Below are 22,467 nucleotides of genomic sequence, written 5' to 3' on the forward strand. Positions count from 1 at the left end.
AGGTTAACATCTGAAGGCTGAGAGCTACTGAGAGAATATCAGGTTGAACTGATGTAGACGGAAATGCTGTGTTCTATCACCCTCCCCTCCTCCATTCTCTCTTCTTCCCCTGCTCTTACCCCTTCCTCTCCTGAATATCTCCCCTTGCCTGCTTTTTCCCTTACGTATATGTCCTTTTTGTTTGTCTCGACCTTACTTGTCTCTATGTTGCCAGGCTCTAATAACTGTGTAACCTTTTGTAACAATGTAACCAGCAATTATGGTCTGATACTCAAGTAAAGCGCTCTGATACCTCCGGGTCTAGCCAGCGCTATATAAAACCTTTAAAATAACATAAATAAGACAGTATCCACTGCAGTTTTGGTTAGAGACTAATGCAGTGTTTGCATTTTTATCCATCTCCTAAACAGTTTAAATACTAAGCAGTCCCAAGACAGACATGAATGTGCATGTTGTATGGGAATAACACTGCTACTTTTATGTTGTCAGTAGACAACCACGTCTGTGCAGCTACTGGTTTACATAACTACTTTTCATGTACTCAGTGAATTCTGTAATCATTTTAAGCCAAGCTGTGAAAAATTAGAATCTTTGCTTATTCAGAACTGCTCTCAGCAATTCACATTACATCTAACTCTCAGGATGATAAAAAAAACGCAATATATATTTAAAACATATAGGAACCGAATAATGATAACTAAAACGTTTTACCGCTGAGAACTGCACATGCTAAAAGTACTGCAGAGATATTTGTGATAATGCATTTAATCCAGCAACACGTGCTCCCTTGAGTTTACAAGATGTGGGCAAACAATTGCGATGTCAAACTTATGTACAGGGCTACTTTAAACATTCAGGTAGAGACTACAATAGAATTTAAATAAAAAACAAATGTTACTATTGTTCATGCATATTTTGAGGGAAAAGATATACTGACTGGTTAAAGGATGAGTTTTGATGCATCCGATTTTATGAAGCATCTCCCAAAATGCATGATAAAAGCATCTACGCAGCCCAAAAAAAATCATAAGAAGACTGACTGCTGCTACCACTATGAAAATATACAATCCCCTCCAAACAGTTGTCAATGTTTGTTTTTCCACATACCTCGAAGAATCCTCTCCTCGTGACACCGCATAAAGTCCCAGATCCTAACAGTGCCGTCATCAGAGCATGTCGCAAATTTATTATCCGTAGGTGAAAAGCTGTTATATGAAGACACAGCAGGGAAAGAAGTCAGCATTCAACATATAACCCCTCCAGCTCAAAACAGGCAAACAAAATCACTAATTGCACAAGCACCCAATTGCATAAAAGCACCTAGGACCAGTACACAGGATATAAGTGATGCATAACTTTTAGGGCATGAAGGAGGGCCTGCCGAGGAACAGAAAGACAACTATGAATTAGGGCCTGTCGAGGAACAGAAAGGCAACTAAGGGGGGCTAACAACAAAAGTCGAAGATGTCACTGGGATATCTGTCGGAAGTTTAAGGCCAAAACTAGGATACGAATCTTCTAGGGGAATGGACTCGCACCTGGATATTTAGTTCCTGCAACATCCAATGAGTGCGACATGCATGCAACCCCCAAACCAGAGGTAGATTATTTAGGGGCAGTACTTGTACACAATGTGTGACAATGGGAACAAGACTAACACTAGTGTGGAACTTCTGGAGCACATGTTGATGAGCGGAGACAGCTTTAACACTCGAGGACAGAAGAATGAGACTGCTTAAGATTAACATATTTGGGTCAAATTTATGAGTAGGTTTACGGTCTCAGACATATAAATTAAAACACTTGAGTGTGTGTGTGTCTCCCCCCCCCCCCCCCCCCACCCCTCCAGACAGGGGGAAAGGCTGAGGCTCAAAGTCCAAACAGGTGTCTCAGGTGCAGACTAAAAAGGTTGCATACTTTAGAACTCTTAAATATAACAGCGTGTGTAACTCTAGGCTTAGGCTAGTTAAAACATGCGTGGGCAAAGCCAGTGACACAGGTTTACACATATGTGAATTAACCATCAAGCCACTGTTCTGTTAGGGCTTGCAAAATGGGTATGAAGCATTATGGAAAACTTCTGATACAAGGAAGGGCCACAATCATTTATCTCCAAGAACAAAGGCTGTCATATAGTTGGGTGGCTCTTCATCATAGATGTCACAAGTGGGAGGGTCACAAAGGGCCATGAGCTACCACTGCTCTGGTAAATCTGGGACATGAAAAAAGATGCATAGCACTGAATGACTGGAATGTAACTCCAGGAAACAATTTATATCTTCTTGGAAACAGACGAACAAGTTACTTACCTTGGGTAATGCTTTTGCTGGTGGATGTAGTATCTACCTGTGGTTTCCTCACCTTTTGGTTACCCCAGCACCAGCATTCCACTGAACTTCTTTTCTTAGCTCTCCCACGTCGATGAGGACGTCACAATAGCAAGACTTCGCTCGCTACTCCGTATGACGTCATTGGAGCCATAAGACTATCTCGTCGGCGTGCTTCTCGTCAGTTTCACCCATTTTTTTCCGTGCCCTCTAGTACACCAAATATATACACAAATACATGCAGTATACACAAATACATGCAGTATATATATATATATATATATATATATATATATATATATATATATATATACACACATACATACATATACATACATACATATACATACACACGCACACAAAAAGGAAAAGCCAAAAACCAACGTATTTCCTAGCAATAAACTGTATGGTATATAAATGACATATGTAAAATAACAATTTCACACAGTCAGAACTTTTTCAGTATAAGCAGGTGGACAACGGGGAGGCGGTGGGTCAGTGAGGAATCCACAGCCAGATAATGTATCCACCAGAAAAAGCGGTACTGAAGGTAAGTAACTTGTTCTTCTGATGGATACATCTGCCTGTGGATTCCTCACCTTTTGAATTGAATGCCCAAGCTGTTCCTCTCTCGTCGGAGGGTGTCCAACCGCCTATACGAAAATATCTTGCAGCATAGAGTGCAAAATGGCCCTCCCTCCAAACCTCCGAATCCAAGCGGTAATGCTTCGCATAGGTGTGGTGTGGAGGGAGGCCCAAGTTGCAGTCTTGCAAATGTCTACAACAGGAACACCTCTAGCCAAAGCAGAAGAAGAGGACTTGGCTCTGGTGGAATGAGCTCTTTTGGCCAGGGCGTAGCAAATCTTGATGCACAAGATGATCCACCTGGAAAGTGTTTGTTTGTGGACAGCTTTGCCCTACATCCTTCCAACTTAGCCTACAAACAGCTGGTCATCCAGTCTTAGGCCCCTGGTTCTGTCCAGGTAGATGCTGACAGCCATTTTAGGGTCCAGGCGGTGAAGACTCTTCCTCCTTGAAAGGGTGTGGGGGAGGATTGAAGGTAGGTAAGGTAATAGAATGCCCTAGGTGGAAGGGAGTGACGACCTTACGCAGGAAAGCAGCCCTGGTCCCGAGAACCATCTTTTCTGCATGTATGGTTAAAAACTTAGGTTTAGAACTAAGAGCCTGAAGCTCACTTATCCTCCTGCCTGAGGTAATAGCGACCAGAAAAACCGTCTTGAAAATAATTAATCTCAACAGACCACTATGAAGAGGCTCAAAAGGAGACCCCATCAGGAAAGCAAGTACTAAATTCAAATCCCACTGAAGCATAATGAACGGGGTATAATGAAGGGAGTGGGAGGAAACCTATTGATGAGGCCCTTAATGAACCTCATAACAATGGGGGACTTAAATAAAGACTGCTGGTCTGGCAAACAGAGGAAAGCCGACAGGTAACCCTTAACAGTAGCCACAGCACATCCTTGCTGAGCCAAGGAAAGCAAAAAGACAAGTACATCCGATAAATGGGCCTCCAAAAGATCAATGGACATCTCCACACCATTTCACAAAGTTGGACCACCTAGAAGAATAAATAGATTTGGTGTAGTGTTTCCTGGATTATAAAATAACATCCACCACATCCGGTGGGAGACAGAAAGAACTCAGGTTGCCCCGGTCAATCTCCAGGCATTTAGGTGTAAGCTCTGGAGGTGGGGGTGTAGAACCTGCCCCTCCAACTGCGAGAGGATGTATGTCCTAAGAGGGAGGCAGAGGGTGCGCAGAGAGGTGAAGATCTGTGTACCACACCCTTCTTGGCCAATCCCAAGCGATCAATAAGACCTGGGCTCAGTCTTGGTGAATCTTCCTCAGAACTCGAGGAATCAAGGGTATGGGAGGCAACGCGTACAGGAGTTGCGAGCTCCAATCCAATAGAAATAAGTCCTCCAATGTTCCCTGCAGCGGATAATGAAGACTGCAGAACAACGGGAAGTGCATGTTCTCGTGAGTGGCAAACAGGTCCTACTGAGGAAACCCCCTGCATCCGGAAGATGTGATGGACCACATCCTGATGGAGTCGTCACTCATAATCGGCAGAGTATTGCAGACAGACTGTCCGCACGTACATTTAGCAACGTGGCCTGATGATTTGCAAACACACAAATCTGATGGCCCTGAGCCCAGGACCAGAGTCGCAGAGTCTCTCAGCAGGTGATACAACCCTACCCCTCCCTGTTTATTTATGTACCGCGTTGCGATTGTGAAGTCCTTCAGGACTTGACTTGACTGACCTCGAAGGGAGGGAAGAAAGACCCTGAGAGCCAAACGTATTGCCCGGAATTCCAGAAGGTTGATGTGAAGGAACCTTTCCTCTGGAGACCAAAGACCCTTGATCTCCAGATCCCCCAGAAGAGGATCCCACGCTAGAGTGGATGCATCTCTGATTACTGTGGCCACCGGTGGAGGAGGTTGAAAAGGCTTTCCTTGAGACAGGTTGTCCAGCACAGTCCACCCAGACAGCTTCGCTGTAGTGTCCCTGGAGATTGACCTTCTTCGCGAGATCTCCATTGGGCTGATACCACTGTCTGCGGAGGCACCACTGGAGTGCCCTCATGTGCCAGCGTGCATGGTTGACCAACAGTATGCAGGAAGTAAACAGACCGAGCAGGCATAGGATGTTCAGGACTAGAACAGCTGAATCGTGAAACAAAGGAATGATCTCCTGAATGTTGAGAATCCTCGGCGTCGGGAAAGCTCAACACACAGTCATGTCCAGTATTGCACCTCTAAACAGGAATCCTTGACGTTCTGAGATATGCAACCACCACCGCCATCACTTTTGTGAAGACTCAAGGTGCGGAAGTGAGACCCAACAGAGGGACCGCAAACTAGTAGTGTTGAGAACCTACCGGAGATACTTCCGATGCGACTTCAGAATAGGGATGTGAAAAAATTTCATCCTGCAAGTCAATCGACACAATACAGTCTTCCTGCTGCATCGCCAAAAGAACCTGAGCTAGGGTCAACATCTTGAACTTTTCCTGCCTGAGGTAAAAATTCAAATTCCTGAGGTCCAGGAGCAGCTGCCGTCCTTGGGGATCAGGAAATAACGGGAGTAGCAACCCTGACCACTTTCCTGCTCTGGAACCACCTCTATCGCACCATTCTGCAGCATGGCAAGAACATTCTGCTGCAAAAGCAGCAAATGGTCCTCTAACACCAGCCCTGGCGAGGGTAAGGAGGTGGAAACTCTTGAAAAATTAAAAACCCAACAGTCTGAAGTAATCCAGTTCCAAACCTGTAGAAAATGGGACACCTGGCACCCTAGAGGACCAGTATGCTCCAACATAGGCGATCTAGAGCTGCTTTCCCATGGTAACAGTGGTGGGGACAGATGAGGAGGAGGAAGACTGAAGTCGTGAAGCTTTTTGCAGACGGCCTCTACCTTTTCCTCTGTACAACCTGTACAGAGGGTTCTGCTGTGGCTGTTGTGGGCCGCGAAAGGAAGCCGCCTTCCCAAAATCTCAATACCTTTTATATCCATGGCCGCTGGGCTTGGACTGCAGGCCCAAGGATCTTGCAGTAGCCCTACTGTCCTTGAAGAGCTGCAGCGTAGAATCCGCCTTTGCTACAAAACAATCTGGATCCATCGGAGGGTAGATCGAGCAAAGTAGCTTGTACATCTGGAGAGAAACCTGAAGACCTAAGCCAGGCATGCCTCCTGGTAGCCACTGAGGAGGCCATTAGACTGGCGACCAAGTCCGCAGTGTCCAGACCAGACTGAATGACCTGATGGGCTGCCACTTGTCTAACAGCGCTTCTAAAAAGTAAACACGACCATCTTTAGGCAACTTAGGAGCTACTTGCTTGATTGCGTCCATTAGTGCATGAATGTACCTCCCAAGCAAACATGTGGCATTTGTTGACTTTAGAGCCATACTTGTGGAGGAGAACACCTTTTTGGCAGATGGTTCCAAGTTTTTTCGAGTCTCTATCCCCGGAAGTAGTAGAGCAATACCAAGTTGACGGCATGGAACAAGACGCCTGAACCACCAAGCTTTTCAGAGAAGGATGGGCAGAGAGGAAAGCTGGATCACCAGGAGCAGGCTTGTAGCGTCTTGCCACTGACCTAGAAACCGCAGGTGCAGACAAAGGCTTCCGCCACACCTCCATAAATCGGCACCGTCAACGCCTCATTAAAAGGCAGCAGAGGTTCAACAGTAGGGGAGGGAAAATACAACACTTCAGTCAATATATTTGACCTCAGCTGAGGGTAAGTGAAGGTCCAACAGATCAGCAGCCTTCCTGATGACTATGTTATAAGGGGCAAAGTCCTGTTAAGGCAAGGCCTTCAGAGAAGAAAGCTCCCACTGCGGGGAAGTATCCAGGCCACTGGCCTCCTATAGACCCTCAAAGTCGCCCACGGAGTCGATTATCTCCCCTTCCTTATGTTCTTGCTGGTACTCCTCTTCCTAGAGCAATCTCTGCGCTTTCCTCCTGGAACGCTGCTTTGGGGTCGGTGTCGGCGGCGCCGGTGACAACAGTGATAGCACCGAAGAGGGACCATCCCAAGCGGGCAATAGCCCTGCTCGAATCCGGGGTGACGTCGGTCCAACACCAGACGGCACCGGAGATTGAGGTATCAGAGCTGGTAACCTCAACGCCGGAACTGCCATGAAGGAGCCGTCGGCATGAAAGGCACAAAAGGCGCCTGGGCATACTGCTGGGGATGCCCAAATTAAAGGCAAGTAGACCCACGGGCCGGACAGTGCACCGGTAGGGTAAGATGCCCTAGCAAACATGCCAAACATCACATTAAGGAAATGCGACTGATCCACTCATGGTCCTGTAAAAGCAGGATAAGGATCCAAAGCCCTTTGGTCCTGATCCATTTGAGGCCTTACAGGGGGCTGAGGCTGCAGCAACAGAGACACTGGAGCTGGTACAGGTGAAGCCGCGGGAACCAGAGAAAACTTTGGGCGCCTGAGAATCTCTGGGCACCAGCAAATCCCACGACGCCAGAGAGTGGGCCAGAGTCACCTGTGGAGAAGGAGTAGGTGACGGTGAGACGGCATCCTTCTCAAGATGCCGCTTCACTGGGGAGTACGACCTTGATGTCCTGCCCTTTGAAGACTGACATCGAGACCCATGTCTTCTCCTCCTCTTATGCTTTCTCGACTTCGAAGCATGCAAGGTCGACTACTTCAATCTCTTGCGACCGCCCGTGCCAAGAAGAGTTTCGCCTCACGCTCTTTCAGCACCTTCGGGTTCATCTTCAGACAGCACAAACATCCTTCGACGCCATGGTCCGAAGAAAGACACCACAGACATTCATCGAGGGGATCTGTGATGGACTTATGACCCCCACACTTCCTGCAGGGCTTGAAACCTGACACAAAGCCTGTAACAAATATACACACTTCTAGACATAATTGTTTTGCATATCAAAATCTGGAATTTTTAATGTTAAACTTTGAGTGTGCAAGTTTTTTATAATTCACGTACATAACTATTAGTTTGACAGGAAGGGTACTTATTATTCATGCCTTTCGACTGAAAACACACCGAGAACATCAAGTTGACCATGCCCATGACGCTTAAGTTAAAGACAAAAGTAACCTCGTTATTGCTGTAAAAATGTAGAGATTGTACTCTGAAGTACTAAAAGAGCCAACAATTTTTCAAGAGGCACATGCTCAGCTGGGGTACCTCTGGCAGTGGCACAGACATTTTGCTAAGCAGGTATTTTTTAGGCTAGTGATTATCAACATTCATCCATCCATACTTAATGTCCAATTCTTTTGAAGTAATGCACTAATATCTTACAACAGACACTACAAAAAAGGCACTAAAAAACAAATGCAACTCCATATGAACTCCCCAACCTTCTGAATAAATGCTGTGTACAAAATCTTTTACATTTTTACTTCATATTTACCTGATATATGTAATGTTGACTGAGACTCACAAACGAAATTGAATTAGGCTGATGCTCATAGAATTTTACATAGGAATAATTACCAGGATGAAAATGTTAGAAAGACTGTCTGCTCAAGATTCAGGGAAGATCAAAATGGTAAAGTGCAGAAGGTGGGATTTATAAGTTGATAAAGTAAGGAGGTAAATGTTCAGTAAATGTTTTAGGAGGAAAATGGGTAGAGACGGCAGTAAAGCTGGTCTCTAACAAGATACTGGTTAAAAAAAGTATTGATGGGGGTGTGACCAAGTGCGCAAGATGGCTGACGCGCTTTGAAAGAGCTCTCTGCAGCAATAACCGACTCAGACAATAATCCTACTCACCAGGCTCATTGGGAGGACAATCCTTCCAGTCGTGACTCCCCTGTCATGATGAAGACAGCCCTCTGAAAGTTGGGGTGTTCAGCACAATGGAAGCACGACATCGCTTCGGCGTGCAGGGCTGGCTGGGCCCGTGATAAAAGTCAGACAATACTCATAGCCGCTGAACTGATGGTACGGTGTTTACGGACTGGGGCTTGGGTGCTGCCCGGGGAGTGCTGTGGGGGCTGCCTGGTTGGGCCAGTCTTGCGGTTTTCCCTGCCCAGGCATCTGGTGAAATACTGGGCACGGCGGATGCCCGGGGGGTGGGGCGGACCACACCCAGGCACAAACTGCATTCCTGACCCGAGTCGGCAGAGGACAGAGGGGCAGGCCAGGCCACAATCAACGGACGCAAGCGGGCTGCGGCCAGGGTCGGGGGAATCATAACACATAACATGCAAGATTTCCCCCAGGGTGGTCCTGACAACACTACGCTGTTAGCTGCCATTAACTATTTGCGGGACGCTCTGGAGGTCAAGAATGGCTCCGTGGGAACCCAGGTGAATTTACTGTGCCAGGACTGAGAAAAGCAGTTGACCATATTATCGAAGACGAGGCAAGAGTTTCGAAGGTCGAGGATTCGGTAATAACCCTACAACATAAAGTCACAGCTCTAACCGAGAAAACCAAGGAATTTACCATAAGAGTGGAGGATGCAGGGGTCACGTTCAACGCAACAACATGTGATTTGTGGGCTTCCTGAAGGAATGTGAAGGCTCCTCGGGGGAACAGTTCCTGACGAAATGGCTGAGATCCATGGTTCCACCAGAGCCTCTCTTCATGTTTAGTGTTGGAACAAGCCCACGAGGTCTAGTGAAGAAGCCCCCAACCGGCACGCGACGACAACCAATTATTGTGAAACTCTTTAACTACCTGAATCGGAACGCGATCCTGCGCTATGCCAGCAGTCAGGAAAGAATTGTTTGAGTCAGCCCACATTATGGTTTTCCCTGACTATACAAGAATGGTGCAGCAACAGACACACTCCTTCCTTGTGGCTAAACGAAAAAGGTGAAATCTTAAAATTCAATATATGCTGTTATACCCAGCACGGCTGAGGCTGGCATGACATTGTTTTTTGATACACCAGAAGCCGCTTTCCGGTGGATAGATGAATCGTGGTTTTCAAACCACATACCCAGCCTCAAACTGAATAAGATTCATCGGAAAGTGACAGGCGCAACTGCCCCAAGAAGTACATGTCCAAGCGCCACAACAGATCTTGATTATCCTGGAGGAGTTCTCACACAGATGACTATCACTGAAGCTACTGAAGGACCGTCAACCCATGTGAGACAGACACAATGAATACTATATCCCTTTCCAACCCTCTTCTTCCCCATTTCAAATGTTGTTCTGGGTTTACAGTTTCTCTTCTCTTCAGTATATCATTATTGGACGTGAATGCACTGTTTATTAAGTGGAGTGATCTTACTGAGGGACCGTGTATTGACCACTAGAACCGAGTAGAACGTGAGAATAATACAATGATTACTGAATCCCTTTCTAACTCTCCTCTCCATTTTGTACTGAGTTCGCAGACTCTCTCCTCTTTTGTATATGATTATTGCATGTGCATGCAGCAATCAATGTGTGGGGTAATTATATGAAGGGTGGGCATTGATTATTAGAAATGCTGCTCGGCTGAGCAGATTTTCTATCTTAACGCACCACACTAGAGTCATTTCTGAGATTCAATCTATCTCCATTAATATTCATTATACTTTTTAGAATAAGCGGAACATCGCTTTCAGGTTGCCCTTTTCTTTACTGCCTGAGTGACTACTATCGTGTGATTAGGTCTATAGATACTAGCAGAATCCACTTAAATGTTTCACATCTCGTCTTGAGCCCTGAAGAAGTCTCGACAGAGACTAAACGCGTTGGTTAAAAATTTCCAATTTGGATTTTAAAAGACGTTGTGGAAGCTTATCAATAAGGAACATTTTTTCTACTCAAACCTGACTTTGGACTTGCTCTTTCAAATCTTTTCCTTTTGGACACTCGTTGTCGTGATAATTATCAAATGTTACAATTTAGATGGGTGCTAATTCCGATGTGCTTCATTTCTGAGATTCCTTTCTAGTGGTTGTTTTTTTGGGGTTGGGTTCCTGGGATCCTTTGGTGGTGTCCCACCGTGTTCCCTCAGTTGGGGTACAGTAGGGGCGCAAGCCGCAACAGATACTTCCTGTTCTGTTAACTGGAAGGGGGGGTTGCTACATTGCTGTTTTTCTGGTCATTGAACAGACAGTTTTTTTGCTCACACTACCGCAGACATTTAATCAGGGCTGATCCTTCCCTATTCGCGATACATATGACTAACCGTGGCAGGGTCAACTCTGCATAGTAACTAGGAATGTGAGGGGAGTCCTCGATAAAATTAAATGAGGAGCAGTCCTCAGCAGGCAAAACACTTGGGGGAGGATTTCCACCTCCTACAAGAGACCCTTCTTACGGGGACAAAAACACCCTGCCTAGGCAATCTTGGTTATACCCAGGTCTTTCATTCCAGATTCACAAGGGGCTCTCGAGGCACAGCCATTCTAATACATCAAAGAGCCCGAGGGTGTGGGCAGACACACACGGTCTTGTTGCTGTAACAGGCACCCTCCATGGTGAACGGATCACGCTCTTGAGTGTTTATGCTCCCCCCCTCTGCTGTGGGCCAGAATTATCAAGAGCTTCCTTTGCCTATTGGGGGGTGGGTTGTGGTGGTGGGAGAATGCCAGATGGGCTTTGTTTGATAAGGGGAGACTTGAACGTCGTCCACCCCGCGGTGGACAGATGGGAGGCCAATGGGAGCGAGCGTAGCTCAGAAGGACTCTAGACAGTGAAAGGCTGCCGAGGGAGTAGGACGCTCCATGCAGAGCCTCCACTCTCCCCCAGCCAGCCCTAGAGTATCCATTGGCATCGGGACCCGGAATTCGGATGCCGTTGCTGCTATAACACCCATGCTTACAGGCAGACCTGATCTACCAGCGCAAGTGAAACTCTGGAGCAGAGTTTGTGGCTGGCCCGCCATCTTGGAGTCAGGCGTGGCAGGATCCAACCAAAGGGCTCAAATAACTGCAGGCAGGCAGAGGGCCTATCAGCCTCCTTCAACACTGTCTGCCACTGCACCCTTCGCACGTGTCTCCACGACGCTGGGATCCGAGACGTGGCTTCTGAAATGGACCACCTCCTTCCTCTCCGGCAGAACCCAGAGCTTCCACCTCCCCCTTTCTGTTTCGAAGCCACCAAGGTCACTTGCGGCGTACCCCAAGGCTCATCCCTCTGCCCGACACTGATCAACATCTACATGGCACCACTCGCCACGTCGCCTGACTACACTACCTCAACATCATCTCCTACGCCGACGACACCCAGCTGAGGACCTCCTCATCGCCAAAACCAACCTCCCGGAAGGAATAAAAGCTGTCGCCGACTGGATGAAGAACAGACGTCTGAAGCTGAACTCTGACCAAACCGAAGTCCTCATCCTCGGTTCCACCAGCTCGGCCAGGGATGATTCCTGGTAGCCAACCGCACTGGGAACAGCACCAACACCCACCGACCATGCACGCAATCTGGGGTTCATCCTCGACTCTACTCTCTACATGACAAAGCAAGTCAACGCCGTCTCGTCCTCCTGCTTCAACATGCTCTGCAAGATTTACAGGTGGATCCCCACCGAAACAAGAAAAACTGTCACCGAGGCCCTTGTCAGCAGCAGGATGGACTACGGAAACGCCCTCAACGCAGGAGCCTCAGCCAAGCTGCTGAAACGACTCCAACGCATACAGAACGCCTCAGCACGCTTGATCCCCATCACACCCTACCTGAGGGACCTGCACTGGCTTCCAGTCAACAAAAGGATCACCTTCAAGTTCCTCAGCCACGCACACAAGGCACTCCACAACACAAGGCCGGCATACCTCAACAGACGACTCACCTTCTATACCCCCAACAGCCAGCTCCGCCCCGCCGAACTCGCCCACGCCACCGCCCCGCATCCGAAGAGCGACCTCCGGCGGCAGATCATTCTCCCACCTCGCCGCCAAGACCTGGAACGCCTTCCCTATCCTACGGCAGACCCAGGACCTGCTAACCTTCAGGAGACTTCTCAATACCTGGCTTATCGAGCAGTAGCAGCTCATTCCCCCCTCCAGCGCTTTGAGACCCTCACGGGTGAGTAGTGCGCTTTACAAATGCCCTGATTAATTGAAAAAAATATATAATTTTAAAAGCAATGTTATAGTTAGGGGAATATTTCAGTTACAACATTCTTATTTTGAACTAAAAATATTTTAAAAATTCACCAATTATAGTTATGAGAGCCAACTATAACTTGCGTGCCGCCATGCACTGCTTATGACCTCACATATTACATCACTCATGACATGTTCAATGACATAATTTTTGACATTACTGATGCCATCTCAAACACTGATTGCATCATCCAATGAGTGTGCTAGTTTGTTAAATAGTTTACATACTGGCAGGTAGATGCCAAATTCCTTTTCTAATTTTGTACAGCCTGTGTCCAGCTAATGGGTTTAAGTGTTTGCAAAATGCAAGTGCTCCTAATGCATCAGGGGTGTGCAGAGGTATTGAAGACATTATAAATCTTTGTATTGAAGAGTAACTCTGTGTACAGCCGACGTGTATTCAGTATGTTCCACATAGGTTTTTTAGTTCTGAAGAAAATGTTTTCACTAGGACAAAGACTCTACATAGTATATATTAAGCATTTTAAGCAGCCTTGAGTTATTAGGCAGAATTGTCTTAACATAACAATTTCTACATAAGACAGAAAACGGTGTGCAACAGCTGCTAGCATAGGCACTTGTGCTTCTTTTGCTTCAGAAGATGGGCTATCTGTAAAGTTTTCATCACAGTATGATAGCTACAGACTATGATCTTTAGCACCTTCAGCCCTTGGTTATTTTAAGCAAATAGTCTCTTTTTTGACAAGTGCTGCACAGAGTACCTACAAGTAGGTACTTTTTAAATACTCTGGTGTATTTCAAATGCTAGTTTCACTGTTTGCAAATAGTTTGGTACTAGATAAACTCATCTTTGAGTAAACACTGTTCACAGTACACCTCTTTCTACTAATGTCAATTTAACTTCTCAATGTAGATTTGGTGACTGAGGGGTTTGATGCAGATAGAAGGGGTCTATAGTAGGGCATTAATTTTGGAACAGGCGTTAAGTAGGAGAACTTGGCTCTCTGAACATTTGTATACATATAGAATACGGTGTGCAATGAGAAATTTCCCATATGTCTGTTGTTCATTGTTAATGGGAACTAGGCTACGCGAGAAGTAAGTGTATGGTAATGGGTCAATGATGTTTATAACACATGCTTGCTACACCTAAGGGAGTTGTAGGTGTGATGGTATTAATTATGCTTATATTATTCTTGAGCTATTTTGCACTTACTTTCAGGCCCCTAAAGCCATACTAGTTTACAGAGCACTGTGTAAAAAAGCTTGGATAATGTCATTTGAGATGTCATAAATGATGTCATAGAACAGGTTATGAGTTCATGTATGGCGGGGTGCAAGTTATAGTTAGCCCTGCCAACTATAACTAGTGAATTTCTGCGTTTTAATTTTAGTTCAAAACGTTACTGTTGTGTCAGGCATATTCACCTAACTAGAACGTCACTTTACTTTGTTTTTTTCCAGTGAATTTTTACGTTTTTTCCCTAACAAAAACAGATTGTTATCACATCCCAACTATTAAGTTACTTTAACCTTCGTTTTTTTCAGTGTTTTTTTACACAAATTAATTTTTTAACCCCTCCCCTGCTGATGACGGAACCGCTCCGTCATCAGCTACAGTTGAGCTGTGCTGATGACGGAGCGGTTCCGTCATGGCCCAGCCGCCGCGCCTGCGCGGCGCTGATTTAGCGCCTGCGCGGGCGTTCTAAAGAGCGGGGCGGGTCATGACGGAACCGCTTCGTCACCAGCATAGCTCAACCGCGGCTGGTGACGGAGCGGTTCTGTCACCAGCATGCAGCCGCCGCGCGGCCGCCCCGCCCCTTTAGCGCTGCGGCGGAATAGCCGCCGTAGCGAAGGGGTTAATACCACATGGGAAAGCCAACACCCTGTTGTGCATGGCCTTCAGCCGTGTATGGTAGGCCCTGCAGCAAACTCTTCCCCTACCGAATCACGCAGCCAACTACACACTGCGCACGGCCTTTTATTGCGTGAGGGTGGCCGCAGGGCCGGTCTTTCCAGGCCCAGCTTCGAACTCTCCACAGGCAGCCAAAACCCATGCTGCGTACAACCTTTGGCGTACGTAGAGGAGGCTTGGTCACTATGGCTGAACCACAAGCAGGCTGTCGACCCCACATCGTACACAGCTTTTGATGTGTTCTGCGTAGAGTTTGCCTGTGGGCCCTCATCCCCTGGGGCCAAAACATATATTAAGGGAAAGTGGTATGCAGACTCACTCCTTGACCCTTATTAAACAAGGGAGGAGGGAGTGGAGCCTATCTCCGCCAGTCTTAAGAGGCCTCTGTTACCTCATCCTGCTAGGCCAAATGCAAAAGATGGTGGGGAGAGTTCAGCAAGGCCCCTTCCCTGAGCCTTTTTAGGCCCTGGAGACCGACTGCCTGGGGCCAACATCTAAGGGGAGAGGTGTTTGCAGCCTCCCTTCCAGAGTCTTAATAGGCAAGGGGAGATCACTCCCGGGGCTAAACACAATAAAAACATGCATTTGCAATGCAATAGATTTCGCATTGACACAAGTTTAATCTATTGGCACTGTAAATGACAATGCCTTTTATTTATGTTTTAAAAACCAAAACATAAATGAAAGGCATTGGGATTTACAATGCCAATAGCTCAAATTTGCATAAATACGAGACCAATTGCATTGCAAATGCTTGTTTGTTTTCTTGGTTCCTCTATAAACATAGAACACAGTGACCACTTTAAAGTATCACGAAGGGAAGCTGGCGTCTGCCTGGGGGAGCACCGTCTGGTCCCCTCGTTCTGCTGCCTGGGTCGAATGGGGACCCCCAGTCACTGCAGCAGAGTACATATGCATTGATGTCTGGCCCTGCTGGTCCTGGGACCAGAGTTTATGGACCTGGTATGTTTACCCTCCGGAGACACTCGGACCTGCAGGTGGTGTAAGTTTCCCTGGAGTTATGGCTCAGGGTGACATTCTTCTGGGTCTCGGAGGTCACAAGAGGCAGGAAGATGGGCAGATCGGATGAGAGGCGAGCCTTGAGCGCCATCGGTATCTGTGTACAAAATGATGTAAACAATAACAGCGCGTGCTGAGCAAGGGTGCAAAGCAGACTCCTGGCACGAGGATATGTCCATGAACCAACTCTTACTGTGAGCATGTGTCAATTACAGCATTACGGACCCACGCATGCGTGGACGCGCTTCACGAATACTCATGATATTGGTGAAGTGAACCCATCAGTAGTAGCTAGGTCTCCTCGTGTACGCCCTAAAAACAAACACTTTCTAGCGACACCACTAAGGGTTTTCTAAGTAAGGGTTTGACACCCTGCACTTGCATGTTTTTTGTAAAACGAATCGCTCCTGTGGTGAGGAGGCTTCGTGGCACTATTTCCAAAGCCAGTGGAATTATGAGATTTTGCGCCTGTGGTGTTTACCACATAGTTATGGACTTGCCACATTTGACGCACAATCCATTATCTGCAGATTTGAAACCCTAAAAATATTTTAAGCTCAAACGTATCAAAAGTTCATAAAAATGTGGCTACCTCGGTTGTCACAAAGTGCAGGACCCTTTGAAAACGTTGACTGATCTCCTTTCGTTGCTTATTGCAGGATCTGGGTGTTAAACTGGTACTCGGGAATGAAAGGTTGGCTCAGAAAGTGTTAGCATTTGTAAAAATAATCAGACAGTTTTAGCATGTATAGAAATATTTAAGCAATACCATCACAAAATGTGCTGCATTATGCTGAATTATGTGCCTTTTCTTGTTGCATAATTTAATTAACGCTGCCGCATAATTCCAGTGACCCTGCCTACATTACGCCCATAGGCACATAACACTCGGACACCACTTCTTGGTTTCACAGGTACAGTAAGGGTACCTCTACTCCCTGCGATTTTCTTGTTTGCTCAGCTCGATATGTGGCATTTCTATTTCTGAAGTTCAAAAGGTTGTGTTGGTGGCGGCACGTGGTTTTGTGTCTGTCAAGGAAGTGAGATCGGTGAGCTAGGAACGCAGTGTGAGAAGTTGGCCGGATATATGATGTTTCCAATTCTGGAACCACCTTGTATCCGTCCAAACAATCCCTTATGGTGTCTGGTTGTAAGTCAACCTTATTAGACAAGCTATCTTAAGGGTAGCATCGACTAAGCAGCCTTAAAGGCTTAACTCAAGAGGTCGTGTTAAGCGAGCTGTTTTACCAATCACAGTCCTGTAATATCAAATGAAAGGACACCACACAAGTATATATTATAAAAATATATGTATTTATTTCTAAAATACCCCCCAGTACTCTTTATGAGCAAAGGGGCACAAGCGTTAAATCAAAAGCACAGTATAACATACAACGTTGCACAGTTATGGATGAGGCCGGGTGGCCACACAAACCATATATTAAACAAGCATTGGAAAAGCAATAGGGCTCGCATTAGGAACGTTTGAGCTATTGGTGTTATAAATGAATTATTTTTATTTATGTGGTTTTTTTTTAAATAGCTAAATTAATAGCTTTATCATTTACAATGCCAATAGTTATAACTTTCGCAAATGTGACACCTATAGCATTTGCAATGCAACATGTTTAGTATTTACGTGACTTAGATGTATTGATATTACAAATAACAATGGCTTTTAATTTTTAAAAATAATTAATACTTAATTATTTATTTAATTTGTAATGGCAATAGCTTAAACTTTTGTAAATAACATTTGTGGAGATTATGTTCAGTGTTTTTTATTGTGATGAAAATCCAAGAACAGAAGTGAAATATTAACATCTTTTTGTGATTTGTAATAAAGCGTGAAAGCTTGAAAAATTGAAAGAACATATTTGAACCAGTGATGCTGTGGTTGCGCTGAGTGGTGGGGGCATTGGTTGCGCTGAGTGGTGGGGGCATTGGTGGAGCTGTGTGGTGGGTGCATTGGTGGAGCTTAGTTGGAGCATCGGCAGAGCTGTGTGGTGGGTGCCTCGGCGGAGCTGTGTGGTGGGTGCCTCGGCGGAGCTGTGTGGTGGGTGCCTCGGCGGAGCTGTGTGGTGGGTGCATCGGCGGAGCTGTGTGGTGGGTGCATCGGTGGAGCTGTGTCGGTGGAGCTGTGTGGTGGCTGCATCACTGGAGCTGTGTGATGGGTGCATCGCTGGAGCTGTGTAGGTGGAGCTGTGTGGTGGGTGCATCGGTGGAGCTGTGTGGTGGGTGCATCAGTGGAGCTGTGTGGTGGGTGCATCGGTGGAGCTGTGTAGGTGGAGCTGTGTGGTGGGTGCATCGGTGGAGCTGTGTCGGTGGAGCTGTGTGGTGGGTGCATCGGTGGAGTTGGGTGGAGGGTGCATCAGTGGAGCTGTGTAGGTGGAGCTGTGTGGTGGGTGCATCGCTGGAGCTGTGTAGGTGGAGCTGTGTGGTCGGTGCAGCTGTGTGGTGGGTGCATCAGTGGAGCTGTGTGGTGGGTGCATCGGTGGAGCTGTGTGGTGGGTGCATCGGTGGAGCTGTGTGGTGGGTGCATCGGTGGAGCTGTGTGGTGGATGCATCGGTGGAGCTGTGTGGTGGGTGCATCGGTGGAGCTGTGTGGTGGGTGCATCAGTGGGGCATGTGTGGTGGGTGCATCGGTGGAGGTGTGTGGTGGGTGCATCGGTGGAGGTGTGTGGTGGGTGCATCGGTGGAGGTGTGTGGTGGGTGCATCGGTGGAGGTGTGTGGTGGGTGCATCGGTGGAGGTGTGTGGCGGGTGCATCAGTGGAGCTGTGTGGCGGGTGCATCAGTGGAGCTGTGTGGCGGGTGCATCGGTGGAGCTGTGTGGTGGGTGCAGCTGTGGAGCTGTGTGGTGGGTGCAGCTGTGGAGCTGTGTGGTGGGTGCATCGGTGGAGCTGTGTGGTGGGTGCAGCTGTGGAGCTGTGTGGTGGGTGCAGCTGTGGAGCTGTGTGGTGGGTGCAGCTGTGGAGCTGTGTGGTGGGTGCAGCTGTGGAGCTGTGTGGTGGGTGCATCTGTGGAGCTGTGTAGTGGGTGCCTCGGTAGAGCTGTGTGGTGGGTGCCTCGGTGGAGCTGTGTGGTGGGTGCCTCGGTGGAGCTGTGTGGTGGGTGCCTCGGTGGAGCTGTGTGGTGGGTGCCTCGGTGGAGCTGTGTGGTGGTTGCATCGGTGGAGCTGTGTGGTGGTTGCATCGGTGGAGCTGTGTGGTGGTTGCATCGGTGGAGCTGTGTGGTGGTTGCATCGGTGGAGCTGTGTGGTGGTTGCATCGGTGGAGCTGTGTGGTGGTTGCATCGGTGGAGCTGTGTGGTGGTTGCATCGGTGGAGCTGTGTGGTGGTTGCATCGGTGGAGCTGTGTGGTGGTGCATCAGTGGAGATGTGTAGGTAGATATGTGTGGTGGGTGCATCGGTGGAGCTGTGTCGGTGTAGCTGTGTGGTGGGTGCATTGGTGGAGTTGGGTGGTGGGTGCATCGGTGGAGCTGTGTAGGTGGAGCTGTGTGGTGGGTGCATCGGTGGAGCTGTGTGGTGGCTGCATCGGTGGAGCTGTGTGGTGGCTGCATCGGTGGAGCTGTGTGGTGGCTGCATCGGTGGAGCTGTGTGATGGGTGCATCGCTGCAGCTGTGTAGGTGGAGCTGTGTGGTGGGTGCATCGGTGGAGCTGTGTCGGTGGAGCTGTGTGGTGGGTGCATCGGTGGAGCTGTGTCGGCGGAGCTGTGTGGTGGGTGCATCAGTGGAGCTGTGTGGTGGGTGCATCGGTGGAGCTGTGTAGGTGGAGCTGTGTGGTGGGTGCGTCGGTGGAGCTGTGTCGGTGGAGCTGTGTGGTGGGTGCATCGGTGGAGCTGTGTGGTGGGTGCATCGGTGGAGCTGTGTGGTGGGTGCATTGGTGGAGCTGTGTGGTGGGTGCATCGGTGGAGCTGTGTGGTGGGTGCATCGGTGGAGCTGTGTGGTGGGTGCATCGGTGGAGCTCTGTCGGTGGAGCTGTGTGGTGTCTGCATCGCTGGAGCTGTGTGATGGGTGCATCGCTGCAGCTGTGTAGGTGGAGCTGTGTGGTGGGTGCATCGTTGGAACTGTGTGGTGGGTGCATCGGTGGAGCTTTGTGGTGGGTGGAGCTGTGTCGGTTGAGCTGTGTGGTGGGTGCGTCGGTGGAGCTGTGTCGGTGGAGCTGTGTGGTGGGTGCATCGGTGGAGTTGGGTGGTGGGTGCATGGGTGGAGCTGTGTCGGTGGAGCTGTGTGATGGGTGCATCAGTGGAGCTGTGGTGGGTGCATCAGTGGAGCTGTGTGGTGGGTGCATCGGTGGAGCTGTGTAGGTGGAGCTGTGTGGTGGGTGCGTCGGTGGAGCTGTGTCGGTGGAGCTGTGTGGTGGGTGCATCGGTGGAGTTGGGTGGTGGGTGCATCGGTGGAGCTGTGTGGTGGATGCATCGGTGGATCTGTGTGGTGGGTGCATCGGTGGAGCTGTGTGGTGGGTGCATCGGTGGAGCTGTGTGGTGGGTGCATCGGTGGAGCTGTGTGGTGGGTGCATCGGTGAAGCTTAGTGGATGCATTGGTGGAGCTGTGTGGTGGGTGCATTGGTGGAGCTTAGTTGGAGCATCGATGGAGCTGGGTGGTGGGTGCATCTGTGGAGCTGGGTGGTGGGTGCATCTGTGGAGCTGGGTGGTGGGTGCATCTGTGGAGGTGGGTGCATCGGTGGAGCTGTGTGGTGGGTGCATCGGTGGAGCTGTGTGGTGGTTGCATCAGTGGAGCTGTGTAGGTAGATATGTGTGGTGGGTGCATCGGTGGAGCTGTGTGGTGGGTGCATCAGTGGACCTGTGTGGTGGGTGCATTGGCGGAGCTGTGTGGTGGGTGCCTCGGCGGAGCTGTGTGGTGGGTGCCTCGGCGGAGCTGTGTGGTGGGTGCCTCGGCGGAGCTGTGTGGTGGGTGCCTCGGCGGAGCTGTGTGGTGGGTGCCTCGGCGGAGCTGTGTGGTGGTTGCCTCGGCGGAGCTGTGTGGTGGGTGCATCGGTGGAGCTGTATGGTGGGTGCAACGGTGGAGCTGTATGGTGGGTGCAACGGTGGAGCTGTATGGTGGGTGCATCGGTGGAGCTGTGTCGCTGGAGCTGTGTGATGGGTGCATCGCTGCAGCTGTGTAGGTGGAGCTGTGTGGTGGGTGCATCGGTGGAGCTGTGTGGTGGGTGCATCGGTGGAGCTGTGTGGTGGGTGCATCGGTGGAGCTGTGTCGGTGGAGCTGTGTGGTGGGTGCATCGGTGGAGCTGTGTGGTGGGGGCATCTGTGGAGCTGTGTGGTGGGGGCATGTGTAGTGGGGGCATGTGTGGTGGGTGCATCGGTGGAGGTGTGTGGTGGTTGCATCGGTGGAGGTGTGTGGTGGGTGCATCGGTGGAGCTGTGTGGGGGGTGCATCGGTGGAGCTGTGTGGTGGGTGCATCGGTGGAGCTGTGTGGTGGGTGCATCGGTGGAGCTGTGTGGTGGGTGCATCTGTGGAGCTGTGTGGTGGGTGCCTCGGTGGAGCTGTGTGGTGGGTGCCTCGGTGGAGCTGTGTGGTGGGTGCATCGGTGGAGCTGTGTGGTGGGTGCAGCTGTGGAGCTGTGTGGTGGGTGCATCTGTGGAGCTGTGTAGTGGGTGCCTCGGTAGAGCTGTGTGGTGGGTGCCTCGGTGGAGCTGTGTGGTGGGTGCCTCGGTGGAGCTGTGTGGTGGTTGCATCGGTGGAGCTGTGTGGTGGTTGCATCGGTGGAGCTGTGTGGTGGTTGCATCGGTGGAGCTGTGTGGTGGTTGCATCGGTGGAGCTGTGTGGTGGTTGCATCGGTGGAGCTGTGTGGTGGTTGCATCGGTGGAGCTGTGTGGTGGTTGCATCGGTGGAGCTGTGTGGTGGTTGCATCGGTGGAGCTGTGTGGTGGTGCATCAGTGGAGATGTGTAGGTAGATCTGTGTGGTGGGTGCATCGGTGGAGCTGTGTCGGTGTAGCTGTGTGGTGGGTGCATTGGTGGAGTTGGGTGGTGGGTGCATCGGTGGAGCTGTGTAGGTGGAGCTGTGTGGTGGGTGCATCGGTGGAGCTGTGTGGTGGCTGCATCGGTGGAGCTGTGTGGTGGCTGCATCGGTGGAGCTGTGTGATGGGTGCATCGCTGCAGCTGTGTAGGTGGAGCTGTGTGGTGGGTGCATCGGTGGAGCTGTGTCGGTGGAGCTGTGTGGTGGGTGCATCGGTGGAGCTGTGTCGGCGGAGCTGTGTGGTGGGTGCATCAGTGGAGCTGTGTGGTGGGTGCATCGGTGGAGCTGTGTAGGTGGAGCTGTGTGGTGGGTGCGTCGGTGGAGCTGTGTCGGTGGAGCTGTGTGGTGGGTGCATCGGTGGAGCTGTGTGGTGGGTGCATCGGTGGAGCTGTGTGGTGGGTGCATTGGTGGAGCTGTGTGGTGGGTGCATCGGTGGAGCTGTGTGGTGGGTGCATCGGTGGAGCTGTGTGGTGGGTGCATCGGTGGAGCTCTGTCGGTGGAGCTGTGTGGTGGGTGCATCGGTGGAGTTGGGTGGTGGGTGCATGGGTGGAGCTGTGTCGGTGGAGCTGTGTGATGGGTGCATCAGTGGAGCTGTGGTGGGTGCATCAGTGGAGCTGTGTGGTGGGTGCATCGGTGGAGCTGTGTAGGTGGAGCTGTGTGGTGGGTGCGTCGGTGGAGCTGTGTCGG

At 49.5% G+C, this 22,467-nt stretch overlaps 1 protein-coding gene across 2 annotated transcripts in view; it reads right to left on the reverse strand.

The window, feature by feature from the left end:
• Positions 1-22,467, reverse strand: part of WDR33 (WD repeat domain 33) — a 1,115,698-nt gene that overhangs the window by 518,994 nt on the left and 574,237 nt on the right. For both annotated transcript variants that reach the window (XM_086944027.1, XM_086944028.1), the window contains exon 7: positions 1,108-1,205. In XM_086944027.1, coding sequence (XP_086800153.1) covers positions 1,108-1,205 — 98 coding nt within the window. The remainder of the gene's footprint in view (positions 1-1,107; positions 1,206-22,467) is intronic.

The sequence above is a fragment of the Lissotriton vulgaris genome, chromosome 11, assembly GCF_964263255.1.
Source record: "Lissotriton vulgaris chromosome 11, aLisVul1.2, whole genome shotgun sequence".
Classification (NCBI taxonomy): Eukaryota; Metazoa; Chordata; class Amphibia; order Caudata; family Salamandridae; genus Lissotriton; species Lissotriton vulgaris.